General features: G+C 44.5%; 1 protein-coding gene across 3 annotated transcripts; it reads right to left on the bottom strand.

Annotated features, from left to right (window-relative positions):
• Positions 1-869: 869 nt before the first annotated feature.
• DCSTAMP (dendrocyte expressed seven transmembrane protein) lies at positions 870-18,459 on the bottom strand. 3 transcript variants are annotated; one of them, XM_023223366.1, is made up of 5 exons: positions 18,080-18,459; positions 17,684-17,740; positions 7,963-9,003; positions 2,372-2,680; positions 870-1,425 (listed from the first exon to the last, which is right to left on the bottom strand). In XM_023223366.1, the coding sequence occupies exons 3-5, from the start codon at positions 8,989-8,991 to the stop codon at positions 1,351-1,353; spliced, it is 1,413 nt and encodes a 470-aa protein (XP_023079134.1). In that variant the 5' UTR covers positions 8,992-9,003; positions 17,684-17,740; positions 18,080-18,459; the 3' UTR covers positions 870-1,350. The 3 variants fall into 3 exon arrangements, with proteins under 3 accessions (XP_023079134.1, XP_023079129.1, XP_023079143.1); XM_023223361.1 differs by lacking the exon at positions 18,080-18,459 and having other exon boundaries at positions 17,684-18,011; XM_023223375.1 differs by lacking the exons at positions 2,372-2,680; positions 18,080-18,459 and having other exon boundaries at positions 8,165-9,003; positions 17,684-18,011.
• Between the last annotated feature and the right edge of the window lie 964 nt (positions 18,460-19,423).

The following is a 19,423-nucleotide window of genomic DNA, read 5'->3' as shown; positions in this document are numbered from 1 at the left end:
CCATTACAATTAGAGGTGAAAAAAGGGTGCTCTATGAAATTGCCTTGGGCAGTACCTTTCTGTCTCTATAAGATTAACAGCACATTTCACAATGGATGTCTCAAGAAACTTAACATTCATTTAAATCAAAGTGAGTAAGCTGGTCATCCAAGTGAGATGGACCCTAATGAATGAGTCTAAATCCTGTTTTCAAGATCAAAATTGCCTTTGGTGACAGCACTGCTTTCCAGTCTGTCCTTCCAACAGGGAAGAGCACTTCAGACTGAGGGCAAACGTGCCTACCAGAAAAAGACAGTGTGTCCTGTGACTCGTTAAAAGTGATATGGGGACTGGGCGTGGTGGCTTACCCCTGTAATCCCAGCACTTTGGGAGGTCAAGATAGGTGGATCACCTGAGATCAGGAGTTTAAGACCAACCTGGCCAACATGGTGAAACCCTGTCTCTACTAAATACAAATATACATATATACATATATATATAGAAGCTGGGCTTGGTGGCAGGCGCCTGTAATCTCAACTACTTGGGAGGCTAAGGCAGGAGAATTGCTTGGACCTGAGAGGCAAAGATTGCAGTGAGCCGAGATAGCACCATTGCACTCCAGCCTGGGCGACAGAGTGAGACTCCATCTCCAAAAAAATAAAAAATAAAATAATAAAAATAAAAGTGATTTGGAGTGTAGTTAAAGACAAAAAGGGGCCCAAATGTACACTTTAACAAGAATTGTATGAAATTTTAATGCACATGGTCCGTAGGCCACCCTGTCATAAATATCAGCCAGGGGATTTGCTAAAAGAGGAGAAAACAAAATGGAGGCAGGTAGAGGGCAGAAGTGCAGGTGGTGGTAAGAAGAAACTAGGAGCTGCTAGGAATGGGTTTCAGAAAGAGTTCTTTAATAAGGGGGCAGGGAGGAAAGAGACCATTGTGGGAGCAATAGACATGCAAGACATTAAGGACAGAAGAGTTTGAAGATAGTTTGCTGGCTTTGTACATGTATGTTCCCCTTGGCATTTGCTTGTAAGGCTGTCGTAGAGATTTCAACTGTTTTTGTTTTCTTTTCTTTGAACATTATTCTATGCTGAAACTCATCACCAGGGGACCCAGCTAGAGTCCTATTACATTGTGACACAGGCGAGATCATGTGGTTTGTTTGGAAGACAGACCACATAACCATTTACCTGGCAGCTCTTTGGCTTTGAGGCATAACCACGTGCTGCAAGGTGGCTCTGTAAACTCAGACTCCTGAGAGGACTGCGTCACATAGTTCTCTATTATCCAGCATGAATAGTGACTGCCATCATAGACCTGAGGAGCACTGCTGGTGCGATGTGGCTGAGGAGTACCCAGGGTATCTCATGGCTTGTCTGCACTTGCCATGTCCATTTGCTTCTTCCTAATCATTTTCAGGACTGGAAGCCAGAAATGAATCTGAAGAGACAGAAAAGTGGATAAATGGGCATTGGAGCTGGAGTCATTTAAAATGCCTCTGACATAAATTTTTCATTGTGGGGTTAAAGACATTGGGGAAAACAGCAAAAGACTGAAATAAACAAGCTTATTTTTGTGGGTTATGTTGGTCTTCCATTGTCTATGGGCTATTTCCCAACTCTGTAAGTTGCAGATGGCTGATAGAAACAATGTGAGTGATTCTTGTCCATGACCTGCATGTGAACTCCGCCCAGTAGAGTACAACTGACCCCTCCCATCCACCCTTAAAGAAAAAGACAGTTTTGCATCTATTAAGCAAATTCGTTGGGTATTCCTGATGGCCTTTATATATCTGTGTGTTCTTTGAATTATTCTTTGGCTGTAATTTTTCTTACCATTCCCTCATTAATACATATGTGTTAAATTACATAAAATTTTTGATATATGTCCATTTTATACATGCATGAGTCTATGCTTTTATTTATATATTTGTATATATATTATTATATTTTTATCTATCCTCTCTCTATACACACATACACATACACTGGAAAATGAACAAATTCTTTGGCATTTACAAAGCTATAGTAGACATTTCCCTGTCTGTTTTTTCTTTACCTAGGAAAGCATATCTTATTGTGCTTTGTCCTTTAATAGTCAACACTAAGGACCTCTCCAGTCGCCACTCTACAATGACTGAACATACTTACTTGAAACGAATATATTAAGAATAACTTGTAGTATCCTTTGGATCAGCATTCAATTCACAGAGGTAAGAGCCCTAGCCACGTATGTTTGTTCATTTTCCCCCAGTGTCCTATCTACTGCTGGGATACAAGCCCTGATGTGAAGCTGAAGCGTTAAGTGCTTTGAAGTCCCCTTTCCCATTTCCCTCTCAAACTCAATACTTCCTCAATTGGAGGTTACACCACCATCTTGGCCTTACCTTTGTAAGATAGAGACTCAGCCGTTTTTTGACTTCTCCCAGCAGCTGCTTTGATCTTTTTTTAAGCAGCTTTGCATGCAGGTATTGGATGCGCTTCCTCTCCACGCTGGGGTAGAAGGATGCTGACACCAGGATTTTAAGTTGCATAAGGATAGAGGACAACAGTCCCAGCATCACTAATATCACAAGAATAACACTGAGAGGAACCCAGGTCTCAGATAGAAGGAATTTTGGTTTCGGGATACAGTTGGGTTCAAACACAGATATATTAAAGGAAGAATCATGGAAAATATCTTGAGTTCCTTGTTTCTAAAATGAAAGAATAAAATAATCATGATGCATGCCACTTTTGTACTCAGTCCTTGTCTTTCTCATTACTTCCCCGCAGCACACGGCACTATCTTCAAACACGCAGGGAGCTTTGGCCAAAGGAACTATCACATATTCCTTTGTGTGTTATGATTGGAGCAAAGGAGAAGAGATGTGTCTTATGTGTAACTATTGCAGTGTTTTCTGAAGTGGGTTTGCAGAAATACAGTAAAGATTCCCTTGAGAGAAGTGTATTAAATACATTTTTTCACTCTATACCTTCTTTTGAAAATCACAATGCCCATTAGACTGTTGAAGGCTCTGAGAAGTAGGCAGAGGAATCTTTTAACTTTAGCCAGTTTTCCTAACAAATTTGATCACATAACTCATTTTCATGGAATATTTGTTTCTACATGTTAGGACATATGGGACAAAAGAAAGAGCGGGGAGTCAGCTAAACTCAGGGAGAAGATTGCTTTAGAACATAGTCCCTTAGGACCCCATCATATCCTCCCAATACCCCTTAAGCAGACCACAAGGTCACAAAGATGTTGAGGCATTAAATTATGTTCTACATCTGCCTTCTGGAGCTTAGGGGGGATTATTCTTATTTAGTGTACTATATTCCCTTCTAGGTTGATACATTGGCCCTTGAGCCCACGTTATTGAAGGAGACTCTAAAATCATGTTTGGGCAGGTCCTAAAAATAGGAAAATTTCTCATCCCTATTGGATGCTCATGAGAGGTACATTCCTTCCTTTTTGAAGGCAAGAGCATAAGCCAGTTGCCCTCAGCAGACTGACACAGAGGGCAGGAGATGACATTGAGCCACCCAGCCAAGCCACCCACAAGAGATTGTGTGCTGATCCAGCTCTTTCTTTCTCTGACCTGGGAAAATCATTTAATCTCTCATGGATTTGTTTTCTAATTTGGCAAAACAGGAGTTAATGGACCAGATCCTGCCCATGAATAAACTACTCCCAGTGTAAATTAAACACCTTGGGGAAGGAACATTAGCTTTACAGACTGGGGTGCTTAGTAAGTTATTATCACTCTAGTCCCCAGAGCCCTGGGGCCAGGAAAAGGTAAATGACTTCTCAAAAAGATCCCAACCACACCCAGAGGACACTGGGCACCTTGGATCTATCCCAGTGCCTGTGGAGACTCTGGAAACCCCAAACCTGGGACCTCTACACAAATGTCAAGTCAAATCTATAATTTCCCCAGCACGGTGCCGAAGCAATGAAAAACATTTGTGTTGCCTCTCCCTTTCTCTTATTAAAAAAATAGTCTGCCTACAATTAAATAGAGAGAGTTCAGTCCCCAGAGCAAAGACAGGCACTCTTTTTAATACTAGTGAAGAAACAAACACATCGATTGAGTCCGTGATGAGAAATCCTGCAATAAGAAAGCAGCGGGTGTTCGGTCTGGGACAAAGTTATTTTGTCTAGAAATTTAACTGGGGATTTTGCAGTTGGGAATCAGTGCTTCAGAAAGTTTGAGTCGACACTTTTGTATGGGGTTGGTTGAGGGTAATGTGGAAGACAAATTAATTCTTTCAAAATGCCAAGCAATATACTAAATGGTACCCCAATGTTTTAATATATATGTTCCTCTGTTAAATAAACAATTTATTGGCACAGCACTAAGCAATGAATGGAGGGCAGGCTCTGGTGTCAGCCAGTCCTGAAAAGTTAATGCTGCCAAATGCAGTGAACATAGTAGGTGCTCAGTAAGTAGAAACTCTGGCTATTTTTATTTACACTGCCTACCCACAGAGCTAGCTCTACTTGGGTCATTTCCCATCTTCTTTATTTAAAACATATACTTAAAATCATACGAAAGTGAGAAAGAAATATTGGCAACACCTTGAGCCAGTGTTTCTCTTCCTGCGTGACTTTTCCTTGGCAAATGTGAGGCAATGGTGAAGACCAGGAGCCCCCAAGGGCACCCTGGCATAAGGGTAGGGCATTGCCAGTCATGCAGAAGCTGGCTCTTGGCAGCGCAGTCTCTCAGATACAGCATGAGAGAGTTTGAGAAGCGCTCTCACAGCAGTCTCGTACTCACATCTGTTCCAGTGCCCACCACCCTGCTGTTTCACGTGTGTACACGGTGACCTCGCTCCCAGGACATAAGCCCCTCAAGGAGGCCCTCACAACCTAGACATCTTCGCACCCCCAGGAATCAGCAGTGCCCAAAGAAGAAGGTGTCAGGACATTGTCATTGGAAAGCTGGGTTTTTTTGGAAGGCAGAACTTGGTTTTTTCCCCCTCTATCTAACATGGTGAGAATTCACAACACAGGCATGGGTACTGGCTAAGAGAGAAGTAAATGAGAGAGAAGAAAAACATAGGAGACAGAGGGAGAATTGAGGGGGGAAGCCAAGAAAGGAGAACACAGGAGGGGAATGGGAGGGAAGGAGCGAGGCCCTTTTCCTGGCCACCCCTAAAGATCAAGCAAGTCTGAAATTCTTGTTTGGCTTTCAGCTAAAACACTACTTCCATTATCCACCGCTCCAAATAGCTAGAGCAACAGCGTGCCTTGTAATTAACGGGATTCTTCAGGGGATGCAGAGAGCTCAGAAAAATCAACTCTGAGAAGCAGCCCAGGCTTAGGAGGGCAGGAGCCATGGAACTAGATCTGCTGAGCCAGACGAAAGGGGAGGAAAAGTGTGGATGCAGCGGGGATTTGAGGCCCTGAGAGGGAAAGAGAGAAACGGCAAGTGGGGCTTCACGGGAGGGTTTGCAGGCAACATTGTGGCCGTTTTTCCTCTGTGATTTCCCCAGCAGCTGGCACAGCCTAGTGCAGCTTGAGGAACAGTAGGGCAAATCAGACCCATGGAAACAGGTACTGGATACCCCATAAATATGTACAATGATTACGTGTCAATTAAAAATAACCATAAAAATTACAAATAATTTTTTTTTAAAAAAAGAAACAGCTGTTGGCGTTTTTGAGTCAGGAGATCAGCAGGACTTGTTTACTGAGCCTCTGTCATGACCCTGTGGATAGAAACAGAATATAACAAAGAAACCAGCCAAAATCATCTAGGACCAAGATGGTGATGAAAAAAACCTCTAGTTGTCCTCGCTGCTCATTATATGCTAATTATAATATATTTGCATAAGGCACTCCTACCAGCACCATGACAGCTTACAAATGATGCCATGGCAATAACCCAGAAGTTGTCTTATATGGCTTGGGAACTCCCCACCGCTTTTCCAGAAAGCTCATGAATAACTCACTCCATAATTAGCATATGATTAAGACTAGGTATAAATACAACAGACCAACAATCCAGGAGTGCTACTCTGGGCCACTCTGCCTATGGGGTAGTCCTTTTCTGCCTGTGGAGCAGCCACTTTGCTGTACTCTGTTCTAAAAAACTTGCTTTCTTTCACTGTCAGCTCACTCTTGAATTCTTTCCCAAGCAAAGCCAAGAATCCTTCTAGGCTAAGCCCCAATTTTGGGGTTCACCTGCATTATTTTTGCCAGCCTGGGCTAGTGTACTTAAGCCCAGCATGCATCACACACGTGCACATACACACCTGCACATGTGCATACACACGCCATGTCATTCAGCCTGGCAATTTCTGGGTTTAAAAAACAATAAGGTAAGTGTCTGACAATATCCAGATCCTCTGAAATGTCAACATAAGCACAAATATCCACAGAGAAAATGGAAAAGAAATGATAAACGATGGGATGCCCCATCCCCACCATCTTCTCTGTTTGTCCATGGTTGCCAAGAGGAGAGAGAGGGAGAATAGAGAAGAGAAAGCCAGATCCCTCAAGATGCAGGAGGGACCAGCTCAGAGACAGATGCTGTCCTGGCTAATGAAGATTTTTCACAGATCCATGTGATGGCAATTAGGAGTTAACTTTCTGGCTTTGTTCTTGGAGTGAAGGGTTTAGAACAGGGGTTCTCAATCTTGGCTGCACGTTAGAATTACTCTGGGAGTTTTTAAAAATCTCTCACCCCAGTTCAATTAAAACAGATTCTCTGGGGATTCTGGAGAGAGGTATTGAGTTGGTTAGTTCAGCTCCACAGTGATGCAACTCTGTATCCAAGGTTGAGGACCTCTGGTTTAGAGGGTCCTTGCTTTCTAATACCTAGGCTAGAGTTTCTCAAAATGTGGTCTGTGGACCACCTACCTTGAAATCACAGGCATGCTCATTTAAAATGCTCTCCCAGTTAAAACAAAATCTGTGTAAATCGAGGCCTGAAACTCTATATCCAACTCAAGAAATTCTTAACACACATTTAAGGCTGAGAACTAGTAATCCAATCTCTCTCAAAACACCAAAGTGTAGCTGTGTAGCATTTTTAAAAGTGGGTGCTACCAGCTACTAGCACCAGCCATTTTACTGGGTGACTTAGGAGCCCTTTTCAACAATCATCCTTTTAAACATTGCGCCGATGCCTTGGGAACCCTCCTGTGTTTGATAATGACTCAGGATGCACAGCAAAGTTCTCGCTCAGAGGAGGTGCTCAAAGTCTACTTGCCCAAGCTTGAGGATGAGAAGAAGGCAGGTCCTAAATCCCTGTCTCTTAGGTTCACGCCAGATAGTCCTGCTTGGGAATCCACTTCATGTTCAACCTCAGAGACACTTATTTCCACATTTGAGTGTTTGTTGACTGTAGGAGGCTGGAGGATGCCCTACAGATACAAGGTCTTAGTGCCTGGAACCTGTTAATGTTACTTTATTTGGAAAAAGGATCTTTGCAAATGTTATTAAGTCAAAGATCTTGAGATAGAGAAATTACCCTGGATTATACTGGAAAGTCCTAATACAATCATATACATTCTTTAAGACAGAGGCAGAGAGAGATTTTCCACATGCAAAGAAGAAAGTGATGCGATGACAGAGCAGAGATGGGAGTGATGTGGTCATAGGCAAAGGGATGCCATTGGCCACTAGAATCTGGAAGACGCAAAGAGTGGCAACAGCACCTGGGTTTTAGCCCAGCGACACTCACTTTGGACTTCTCCCCCCCAGAACTATCCGAGAATAAACTTCTGTTATTTTGAGCCATTCAATTATCGGCCATTTGTCACAGCAGCCACAGGGAACTAATGCAGAATCACACCCTAACATCGGGACTTCAATCCAATTTAACCTGCATTTGTTGGGTTCCTTCTATGTGCCAAGCACTATGCCAGGCACCAAGGATGCAAAGGTGAATAAGCCACTTCCCTGCCTTGGGAGGTTCATGATCTTTTGCAAGACAGACCAGCAAATAGCCAGGATACACCATGAGAAGTACCTGTGGGTCCCTACCTCTCCGTGCAGCTTCAGGCGAACCTCAAACCCTGGCAAGCTTTGAAACTGTTTGCTCACTGAGAAAATGAGCCGATACAGCAGATAATCTACAGCTGCAAACAGCACCCAGATGCCAAGATGGGTAAGTACGGGGAGGAAAAACAGCCCCAGGTTTTTCCTTTCTTTAGGAGTCGGCCAGAAAGTTGGGATGATGACATACTTCCTCCTTTCCTCCTTATTCAGCGGGAGCACACAGGGCCTCTGTTGAAGTCTCTCCCTTTCATCAAACTGAACAAATTGTCTGGTGATATAGATGTTTTCATACTTCCAACCATAAGGGCCCAAATATCGCTTCATGAAGAGGCCAGTGCCAAGTAGGACGAGCGAAAGCCCTGCAAAGGCAAGTAGCTTCTGACCCAGGGAGGACAACACCTCTGTCGTGGTTGCCATCTGGTACAAGATGCTCAGGACTTCCCCTTTGCTGTCATTTAGCTGTGCCTCCAGGATGTGGCTGGGACTGAAAAGAGAGACTGCCAGGGTCTGATTCCAAGAAACAAGGTCATCAAATACATTTAGTGGAGTGGCAAGGCCATAAATCCACTGAATTGCCTCAATATATTTTTTCAAAAGTGGAAAATGTATGGAAAAGCTCTTTGCCCTTAGATTGCAAGTCATACCATCTAGGAGACCTTTAAAGTTGTGAAAAATATTTTCTACGTGTCCCAAGATGACGATCCCTGTGCCAGCTGCGATCAAAGCGTTCCTGCCTTCACGCAGGCCACAAGAGAGAAAGACGAGAAGAATAAAACATCGTGCATGCTTGGAGCAACACAGCAGAACACATGTGATAATCCAGAAGCCAGCAGCCGCCATGATTGATGATAGAAACCAGCAGAAGGCCACAGAAAGGAGGCCCACTGAAATAAGAGCAACCAAACAGCAAACTCCCAAATGCTGGATAAAGTCCATCGGTCCGAGGCTTCTTGGAGACAAGTAAATCTCCCAAAGACTTAGGAAGATATCAGTGCCTATGGTCCAGATACCCATGCTCCCTGCGTCCTGAAAATGAAAAAGAAACCAAGGTCAGAAATTGCTTTTGAATGTCCTCTGACCTTCGTAAAGGCCATGGGGGTAGACTGACTGCAGAAAAAGTGGCCATAATTATTTACTCTTCCTGTGTCCTCTCCCTTGAAATATGACTTTACAGCTTCTTCCATCTTCCACCACCAAGAGATGAGGTCTATTCCTCCATCCCTTGCATCTGGGCTGGCCTTGTGACTTCTTTGCCCAATCGAATGCAGCAGAAATGCCAGTGATGATCCTGGGCCTTGGACTCACTCCACGTGCTCTCATGAAACTCTGCTCCTGCTGTGTTAAGTCCAGCTGCATTTCCCAGCTATCGCTGCTGTAACAGATAACCACTGAGTGTTTTAAAGAAGCATATATTTATTCTCTCACGGTTCTGGAGGTCAGAGTCTAAAATGGGCCTGCAATGCTGTGGTCCTTCTGGAGGCACTGGGGGAGAACTTGATTCCTTGCCTCTTCAGCTTTAGAGGCAACCTACATTTCCTGGCTCATGGACCCTTTTTCTGCCATCTCAAAGCCAGCAACATTGCATCTTCCCTCTGCTTTTATCCTTACATCTTCTCTCTAGACTCCGATCCTCCCTCCTCCCTCTTACAAGAGCCCTTGTGAATATGCTGGGTCCACCCAGATCATCCAGGATAATCTCCTCATCTCAAGAGATTTAATCACATTTGCAGGGTCTCTTTTACCATGCAAGATAATATATTCATGGGTTCTGAGCAGTAGGACACGGACAACTCTGAGGGGGCCATTATTGAGCCTGTTATACCAGGCTGGAATGCTGGATGATGAAAGGCACCTGACCAGGCAATTCCATCAGCTCAGCCAATAGCCATCCAACTGCCAGATGTGAGAGAGGCCATCAGAGACCAGCTGGTTCTCAGCCGACCCACTGGCTGACCACAGACACGTGAGCCGTCATAAATGCTGATTTATTTCAAGCCGCTGAATTCTCTACTGGTCTGCTAGAGAGTCGTTGTTTATTGATAAGAGTAACAGTCCTATATCATAAGCCTTAATAGTTGAGCCCTAGCCTGATAGGCTGAAATGTCAATAAACTGCATTATGAAAGCTTACTCTTTAATAGTCATCTGTTTCCTTGTGCTCAGTTTTGCAGACTAGAGAGCACACCAAGGGCATCCAAACTTAAATGCAGCTTTGGACTGAGGCCATTGTGTCTCCACTCTGTAACCATGGCTTCTTCCCTCTTATGCCCCTGCCCTCTGAGAAGGGTTTCCTCCTGAGACTCTTACAAAGAAAAGAAGAATATTTATTTTGTGTCACTGAGATAATCATCTTTTCTTTTTTCCTAGATCTGGAATAATTAGAATGAAGGCACTGTGGAGCTGCTAACACACCATCAGCCACACAGATTTAGGTCTGTGATGCTCTCAGAGAGACTTGGATTCATTTGGAGTGATATATATAAAATAAAATCGACATTCTCTCCTGATTGACATGAAAATATCTAATAAGCGTTATATCATATGTATGGGATTTTAATGTGGCCATTGATTAATTTTTAAACAATCTCAAATAAATCCCTTCTCATTAAATAGGATGGGTCTGAATTTACGGAGTAGCTGAATATAGTGAGAGCCAGTGAATTACATTTGTCGTGTAAGATGAACCCAGGCATTGGCTAGAGGTTGTGCACTGAGCAAACAGAGGTGAGGAAATTATTCTTTCTGTGTTCAGGCCGAATGAGGTTAACGAAGGGCAGAAATAAAATGGGGGGAATAGGCAGGTTGCGAGTAAATGTGTAAATTTCTCCACCAAGAATAGAGAGTGCTTGCAGTTCCTGCCGTATAATCTGAATGGAAATGCTCAGAGCAGAAAAGAGATATGAGGTGAACTTGAGTGTTGAAGAGGGGTCACTGCCATGTGGAACTGGCCTTAGTAGAGTCTAGATCCCACATATGAGGATGTTCTGACAGCTTCAGCAGGAAAGGGAATTCGAATGGTAATTAAAATGGGGGCCAGAAAAAGGCCATAGTTCCTTTTTCCTGCAAGCTTGCTTCCTTTTGGAATCAGAGTTTGGACTGAAGGGTGAAGATAGAGACGGGCCTTACCATAGGCCCCTGTGCTGCTGAACCTTCCCTGGCATTGTGGACTGAGTCAGACAGGCTCCACGGCACAGGCAAGAGGACTCTGCAGGTGGGTGGGCAGAGGGCAGGACACCCAGCACCAGAGGAAGTCAGGAGCTGCGGCCTCTCCTCCCAGGCATGACTCTTTGCTCTCCCATTGCTTTGGGTTTGACCCCAAACCATTACTTGATTGATACCCTAGAAGATGTTAATTATCTATTACATTGTAGGCACTTTATTTATAAAGCATCTTTCTACCCCTGCCCCAAGCCTGCAGATGGTATTTGCATCTGATACAGTGGAAACTGAGGCTTGGAGTGCTTACTGGAATTTGTCAGCAATCACACAGTGGAGACGGCACAGCAGGATTCAGGCCAGACTTCCAGGCTCTGTTGTCTGTACCATGCCCCAATTCCATGGTTCTGTGTCATGTGACAGGACCCTCAGCTCACTGTTTGTCCCTGCTGGAGGCATCACACCTTCTGCCAGTGGCTGTTAAGAGCTGACCTGGATATCACAAGCCCATTTCCATTATCTGCTCACTTTTTGTTCCCTACATCAAAATAGTTGACTCTGTAAGGATATGTCTCAAACTAGCAGATTCTTCTTTAAAGGAAATCAGAAATCCCAGCTGCTTAACTTTTTTCTAATTTCCTTTATGAGGCACCATTTTGCTTCCTTCCTAAAAAATTAATAATGTGTATTCTGGATTCATTTTTCCTTTCTCTTGCCTTCATCCTTGTACAGTGTGTTCCTAATACAGACATTTTTCTGAAAGTATGAAAAAGATTTATGGACACATTAACATTTTAACATTCTGCAATAAAATCTAATATCAATTAAATAAGATATACGACTGCAATTTTGTCCTGTAAGAAGAACATGTTTTCTTAACAGGCAACAGCTCTAATAGTATCCTGCTTAGTTTTGTGTTGAAAACAGCATGTCACCAGACACCAAAACTTTCTGCGGTGAGAGGACTGAAGGTATCTTCTCTTATTTTACAGTTCAAGCCCCAGAGCAGAATTTAGGCCCACGAGCCCAGAGGCTGATGTTCCAGTCTGCACTTTTGGCATCGTTGACTGAGCCATTGATTTCTTCTCTGTTCCTCATTTTCCCTAACTGAATATATGACCTACCTGCTCCTTTTGGTTTAATGAGGGGAACCTTAGCAAGAACCTTAAGACTCTCTGGATAAAAGGTCCCCAGCAAATGCAACTCATTTCTTGTTGTTTCTTTGCTGCCACAGAAAATGAAGACTGTCCATTCTCTGCTCTTTAGGCAAAGATTGAATGCCCAAGCTGACGGGAGGCTTAGAGATAGGCACTGGAGGCTGAGCGTGGCGGCTCATGCCTATAACCCCAGCACTTTGGGACACTGAGGTGGGAGGATTGCTTGATTGAGCCCAGGAGTTTGAGACCATCCTGGGCAAGAGAGAGAGACCCCATCTCTCTTTTTAAAACACAACAACAAAAAAAGAGATAGGAGCCAGATTGTACCAACCTCCAAGGTGTACCACCCTCCAGGCATGGTGACGCCACCCATGCCTCCTTTAGACATCTGCTGATTTCTTTTTGGCTCCTGTGGAGGTGCGGCCATTCTGCTGATCTTCCTTCAGATCTTTCAATTCTCTCCTCTTAGGCAAATTGGTGAACTGGAATTTTGATAAGCTAAGCAGGTGGTTTCTTTCTCAAAGACTTTGTCAAGCAGATACCCAGATTCATAAATTTTCTTTTTTGAGCTGAAGGGAATCATAGCTCAGAGCTTCTTAGACTTGAGTATGTGATCACTGGAGGGAATCTTGTGAAAATGCAGATCCTGATTGAGAAGGTTTAGGGTGGCCCCTGAGAGCTGGCATTCCTAACAAGTTCTCAGGTGCTGCTGAAGCTGCTCTCATGAAGACCAGGCTTCAGGTAACAAGCTCTGGAATTCAGCGCTGTCTGATAGAACTGTCTGTGATGCTGGGCATGCTCTATATATGTGCTGTCCAGCATAGGAGGCACTGGCCACATGTGACTATTGAGCACTTGACAGGGCTCATGCCACTGAGGAATTGAATTTGATATTTTATTTGATTTTAATTAATAAATTTAATTAATTTAGTGTTATTTTATTTAATTATGATATTTTTTAATTTTAATAAATCATTTACATTTAAATTAAGATTAATTAAAATTTAAATTACTTAAAGTTAAATAAATAACTGGAGCCTTTGTATTGGATAGCACAAGTCCAGATGATTTTGACTGACACCTCCCTGGCTGATACTCACAGTCGAGGAAAATAAAATCCAAAGAGGCTAAGGGACTCTAAGCTAGGAGTGAGACCCCCAGTTTTCCACCACTTGGTGACACATTTCCCATCACATTCATATCTCATCTCTGACTTTTCATGAGTCCTGTTTTAAAATTCCACTACAGTTCCTGAGTAATGGAATTAAAACTTCCCATGTACCTGTTGTCATCTGCCAGTGCTGCCATAGCAGAACCCCACAGGCCGGGTGGCTTCAACAGCAGAAATTGATTTCTCACAGTGGTGGAGGCTGGAAGTTCCAGATCAAGGTCTGGCAGGGTTGGGTTCTGGTGAGGACCCCTCCCCGGCTTACAGACAACTGCCTCCTCTCTGTGTCCTCACATGGCAGGGAGAGAAGGCGGGTGAGCTCTCTGGTATCTCTTCACACTGTGTTACCTTTCATTAAGTACAAAGACCTTTCCAACATGGCACCAGAAATCATTTTACCCACTGCTCTGTTTGGCTGCCAGTATGTTGTCTCTTCCACAATGGTGAGGCAGTTACATTTTCCTCTTCTTATAGGGACACTAATCCTATCAGATGAGGGCTCCACACTTAGGACCTCATTTAACCTTAGTTACTTCCTTAGAGACCCGATTTCCAGATACAACCACACTGGGGGTTCAAACAAATTGGCAGAAGACACAAACGTTCTGTCCATAACAGTACCCAGTTGGCCCTCAGTCACCACAGAATACATAATTAGAGAAGCGGACAACCTATAGCTTGTGTCAATGTCTGAGACTTAGTGAAATACTCCTAATAATAAATGGTAGTTATTACGGTGTTACTTTATGCCTGGCCACAGCATCTGATGTACATGCTTTCTAACCCTGTACTATGTAGCTATATCTTTTTAGATAGGAAACTGGGGCTCAGAGAGGTTAAATAACTTGGTCAAGCTCACACAGCTAATAAGTGCAAGAGCCAGGATTTTAACCCATGTTTAAGTGACCCTGAGGGGTCAGAATGGACAATCGCTCAGCCCCTCTTTGACACGATCATCATAGAGCAGCTTCTGAATTTGGTTGAAATATATTCCCAGGATCCCAATCACGCACGCATCCTGAAATGCAGATTCACCATGCCAGGATGAGCTGTCCTGCATTGTCAACCACATCCAGGGTCCTCCCCTCCTCTGCCAGCACAGCTTTATTGAGCCTTCTAAAGCTGACTACAGCTCTCCTTTCCCCAGGTGAACACTTGCTCTGCAGCATCGTGCAGCTCATGAACCCCTATGTTTTACTCAGAGACTGTAACAGCCAGCGTTAGGCTCACCTTGCTCGCCCCTTAACGTCAGGCACCCTGGACGCGGGCCCATCCTGGTCTGAGGTCCAGATCAAGGGCTGTCTCTCCTAACTTAGCTGTCTCTCCCAGGGACGGGGAAGAAAAGTGCATTCGGTGTTGGTCTCACCTTCCCTGTTGAGCTTGGGTCAGGAATGGGGGCTCATCCTGTCCCGTGCAGGCAGCACTCAGATTTTCAAATGCCTATAGGGGTCAGACAAGCACTGGAAACAGTGAAGGAAGTAAGGAGATTCAGATACTCCTTGGGAGTGTGGGTTGTGGGACAGTGGGCCATGGGTCTCTAGGGTGCTGGAGAGCCCACGCCCCCATTTAACTTGCAGGAACAGCAGCCTCCAACCCAGCAGATTTTCTTTAAAGCTCTCTCTATAGAGGCAGTCACCAGATTTTCTGACTTTTTTTTTTCAAGTCAGAAATCTAGATTTCTTTGGGTGACATCTTCTTGTTCTTAAAAAACTGTTGGCTCAAATTATTTTTAAACACTCTGACGGCTGATTTTGGCCACGGATTGTGAGAGTGCAGCCTTGATCAACAGATGACACTCACATGGCTCTCTTCTCTCCTCTCTGGCCCACTTCTCACCTTAGCCCTCCTCTTCTCCATTCCTCTGAATTACCTTTTCCCCTTTTATCCCTGGAGACATTTAAAAACCATGCTTAAACTAAGTTCCAGTCTCACACATAAAGGTTTTCCTCTATACCTTGGAAATGTTTGTTTTTACCCAAAGATTTCTAACTCTTTTATTCCCCTCTCTTGTGCTTACAAAGTCCCTACCTCTGCCTCTCCATCTTTTTTTTCTGGCAGCTGCTAAAAGTTTACCTGGTCCCTTTAACCTGTACTTTCTCTTTACCTTGCCTCCATTGTCAATAATGTCTATTCCTGACTCAACATGCTTGTGTCCCCAGGATACAATACCTGCTTCTGGCTTTTACCAACAGCACTATCCCAAGAGTAATGGCCACTTTCTTGCTTTTATCTCAGAACTGCAGTTTCTACCACACCTCAGGCAGGGAAGCCTTAGCTGGAGTCCACAGCAGAGTGCCACCAAGGGCCCTATCCCTCTTCCATGGGGTTAAAACGCTTTTTGTGTGGCTAGGTGGAAGGGAACAGGAAAATAGCAGAACAGGGTTAGGGATGAAGAACCCTGATTTGAACCGAGAGCCCTGCACAACCATGCCGTCTGGGCATCTGGCTTGAGCCCACATTTACCTGCTTTCATGCAGGGCCAAGCTGTTGCCATGGGAAACAGAAACAGCCAGACTTCCACATCAACCCTGCCCACGCTAGCTAGCAGACACCTCTGCAAGGTGCATACACCTCGATTGTTTTCCCTGCAGGGGATCTGTGTCAGTGGGAACATCGAGAGCCCCAGCATGGAGGGCACAGGGCTCACAGCCCCCACCCACAGAGCTCTGTTTGGCCACCTTTCTGATGAGTCAAGGAGACCGGCATTCCCAAGCACTGTCCTTTGAGCACAGATCAACTTTCAAGGTGCGGATGAATGCGTCCTTGCTTCAGATACAAGGTCCAGTCAGCAGCCACAAAAAAATGGAGCCATGAAATAATGAGAACCTCCACATGAATGGCCCACCCTAGGAGCTTTCTAGACTGGGGATTATTGAAGCTGCACATCACCAATGTGGCTCCAGAGCTGGCAAGCAGACACCCACAGGCTTACTGCTAGTGAAAGTGTGGGAGGAAGAAGTGTGACCTTCTCTGGAGGAAAGGCCAAGAGACAATGACCATGGGAGCATCTTATTTTCCCCTCTCTCCCCATTTCCAAAGCTCCCACCTCATCTGATGTCCCGCAATTCCCATTAAGTGATACCAGTTCATTCTGACACTGCCTGTGCAGAAGCCAATGGCTTATGCTCAACAAGCCCAGATACGTTTGCAGACACCCCAGGGGACAATAAACCCAAACGGACAAGCACTCTGTTCTTTCTGTACTCCTCAACCAGCCCTGCCAGTCCCCTGCGGGAAACCAGTCTGAGCCCATCAGCCTCCCTCATTGGCTTGATGTGAATCTCATTTTAAAAGGAATTCGAACAAAGGGCAGAGCAGAATAGGAAAAGAGCGCCGAACAGGGAGGCCTGTGGCCCAGCCTGCCTCTACCCAAGCCAGGTTGTGTGGCCTCAGATAGGTCACGTCACCTCCTGGACCTCAACTCCCATGGGCTAGCTGAGTTCTCAGGTCCCCGCTAGCCCCGTGCTCTCTGAAATGAAAAGTGCAGTGAGCAGCGGAGCTGGTTCTTGGAGCTGGCGTTCTAAAGTCACTTCTGAGACAGAACATCAAAGCCCAGCACCTGGGAGTGGAACAAAAGAAGAATGGACGGTTTCTTTTCCTTTTCATTTTTTTTCCCTTTCTTTTTTTCATAAGCTCTTGCAAACTTACAATGTGGTTCAGAACGTACTGTTCTCTCAGACTGCCAAAATAGCTTGAGCAGGAGCTGCGGCCTTCATTTCAGGTAGAGAGAACTCCTCATGACTTTGTTTTCATCGTTCTTGCTTGGGAGAGCCAGCAGATGCCTTCCTCTCTGAAAACAGCCTTCACACAAGAAAGAAAAGATTAATGAACGCTGCTAGGTAAACAGAATAGCAATTACTGAACAATTCAGCCCATTGCTGCGTGTGCCAGGCACCCAGAGCTGCGTCGTCAGGGAGGCAGGACTGAGCCAGCCTAGGGCTCCCCATAACGGCCAGGAGGCTTAGCTGAGGGGATTCATAAAGCAAGGGGTGGCTCGAGTATACCCAGGCTATAGCCTGTAAGAAGATATTCATGCTGCAGTTTTCCCTGAGCGGAGGATATTCAGATACCAACATGAAAAGACTTTCTGATACATGCATACATAGGGAGACCTTTGGGGTAGAGGGGGCCTTAAAGTATGCTCTGGTTGTAATTGTTTATTCCAATTTACTAGCACTTTTTTAAAAGCAGTTTTAGAAATAAGATAATTCTGAAAGTTTACTTACAGGTTTCTCTCAGGTTCTTCTTTGAATGCAGAAATGCACTTCCCAAGGGCTGTAGGTCTTGATATATAGCAGGAAAAAGGGAACCAGAAGTGGTGAGAGGGTCACATCACCATGAATCAACCTCTTTATTTCCCCCATAAAGTGACTAAGTCATTTAATATCAATGAAGAGTAACACTGATACAAAGGAATAGCATATTTCTTTCTAGCATTTTCCTCAGATAGATGCTCTAGAAATTAATTATAGAAAATAATGAAATCAGATATTTTCAAACACAAGAGAGTGAGTTGTGAAAGCTTGGACGGCCTCTCTCCCTCTTTCCTCTTTTCCTCTCACTCCCATACCCCCCATGTCCACTCGAGCCATTGGGAAATGACAAGCATCCGCCATACCCACCTCCCATCCACACTCCAAGAGGCAGATGGCACGTAGGAGCCGCCTCTGCACTCATGACCCCAGACAGGTCACGTAATTGGTTTCATGCCTCCCACTCATACATGTGACTTTCCATCTTAGAAATTTAGTTTCCAAGTCAAAAGGACCAGCTTGTGTAGTTTCAGAGAGTTAGGAAAGTCTCAAAACCTTTCTACAAAATTATTCTTTACTTTTTGATGGAGATCCCTATTATACCTGCAAGAACTTTTATCTTAAAAAAAAAGAGAAGGATCAGAATAGACCTGTGGGCTCAGGCTGGGCACACAGACTGCATGACCCTCATGAGTCCTTTGTGTAAGGGGCTGACTTAGTCCTGGAGATGAAGAGAGCTGTTGAAGTGAGATGTTTTCATTTGAACAAGAAGGATGGGACTGCAATGTGGGTGTCTGATCAAGTCATCCAGAAGCAGCCATGGTGGCCCCAAGGAAGGGAAGGGTCAGGGAGTGGGCAGGATCTTGAGGAAACAGCCCCAGACTTTGGTGAGTGGGAAGTCACTCGTGTTTCTGGAAGAGCCATTTAGGCAGGGGCCTGGGGGTGGGCATCACTCTTCAGTGGGCTAGAGTGTGAACTGGAGTGGGAGGAGGGGAGGAGCAAGCCAACAGTCTTGACTGGACAGGATTCCTTTGTAGTGGTGAAGGGGATGGAAATGGAGAGGGAGAAGACAGCAGTAGAGATGTAGTGGTTTGAGTTTGGGGAAGACTAGATGAAATTTAGCATATCAGTCTCACAAAGAAGAACAAAGATAAGAGAGAGAAAATGTTGGTACTCTCTGAGGAGGTAGGGAGGAAAGCTGAGGGCAGTTGCAACCCTCTTGGGGAAGGAGGAGATGGAGCCTTCTGAGAAAGAGGAGTGCAGACAGAGGTTGCTGGATCATGGAGAGCAAACCTGGGGGCAGTTGCTAGAAGAAAGAACTTGGATGAGGAAATGGAGGGGCTCTCAGCTCCCACAACCAAAAGTGAAGTCAGTGACCTGGTTTTGAGAGTCCCCAGTAATTCCCAAGCTTGGGAGTGAAAGGAAAAGGCTGATGTGACAATACCTGTACCAATTTATAAGCTACTAGAATTAGTCATTCCATTTCTAAGAATTGATCTTATATTTGCATGGTATGTGTGTGCAGTGTGTATGTGTATGTGTACGTGTGTATACAAATCTACCATATACTTCTCTATGCCAGCTAGATAGCTAGATACACAGATCAGCATTGATTGTAATAGAGAATATGTAGAACAACCCACATGTCCATCAATTGGGAATTGGTTACATAAGTGTTCATAGTCTCCAGTAAAATGACTTATTCCCACAATG

Source organism: Piliocolobus tephrosceles, chromosome 7, assembly GCF_002776525.5.
Source record: "Piliocolobus tephrosceles isolate RC106 chromosome 7, ASM277652v3, whole genome shotgun sequence".
NCBI lineage: Eukaryota > Metazoa > Chordata > Mammalia > Primates > Cercopithecidae > Piliocolobus > Piliocolobus tephrosceles.
This window is presented reverse-complemented; position numbering and strand designations above follow the sequence as displayed.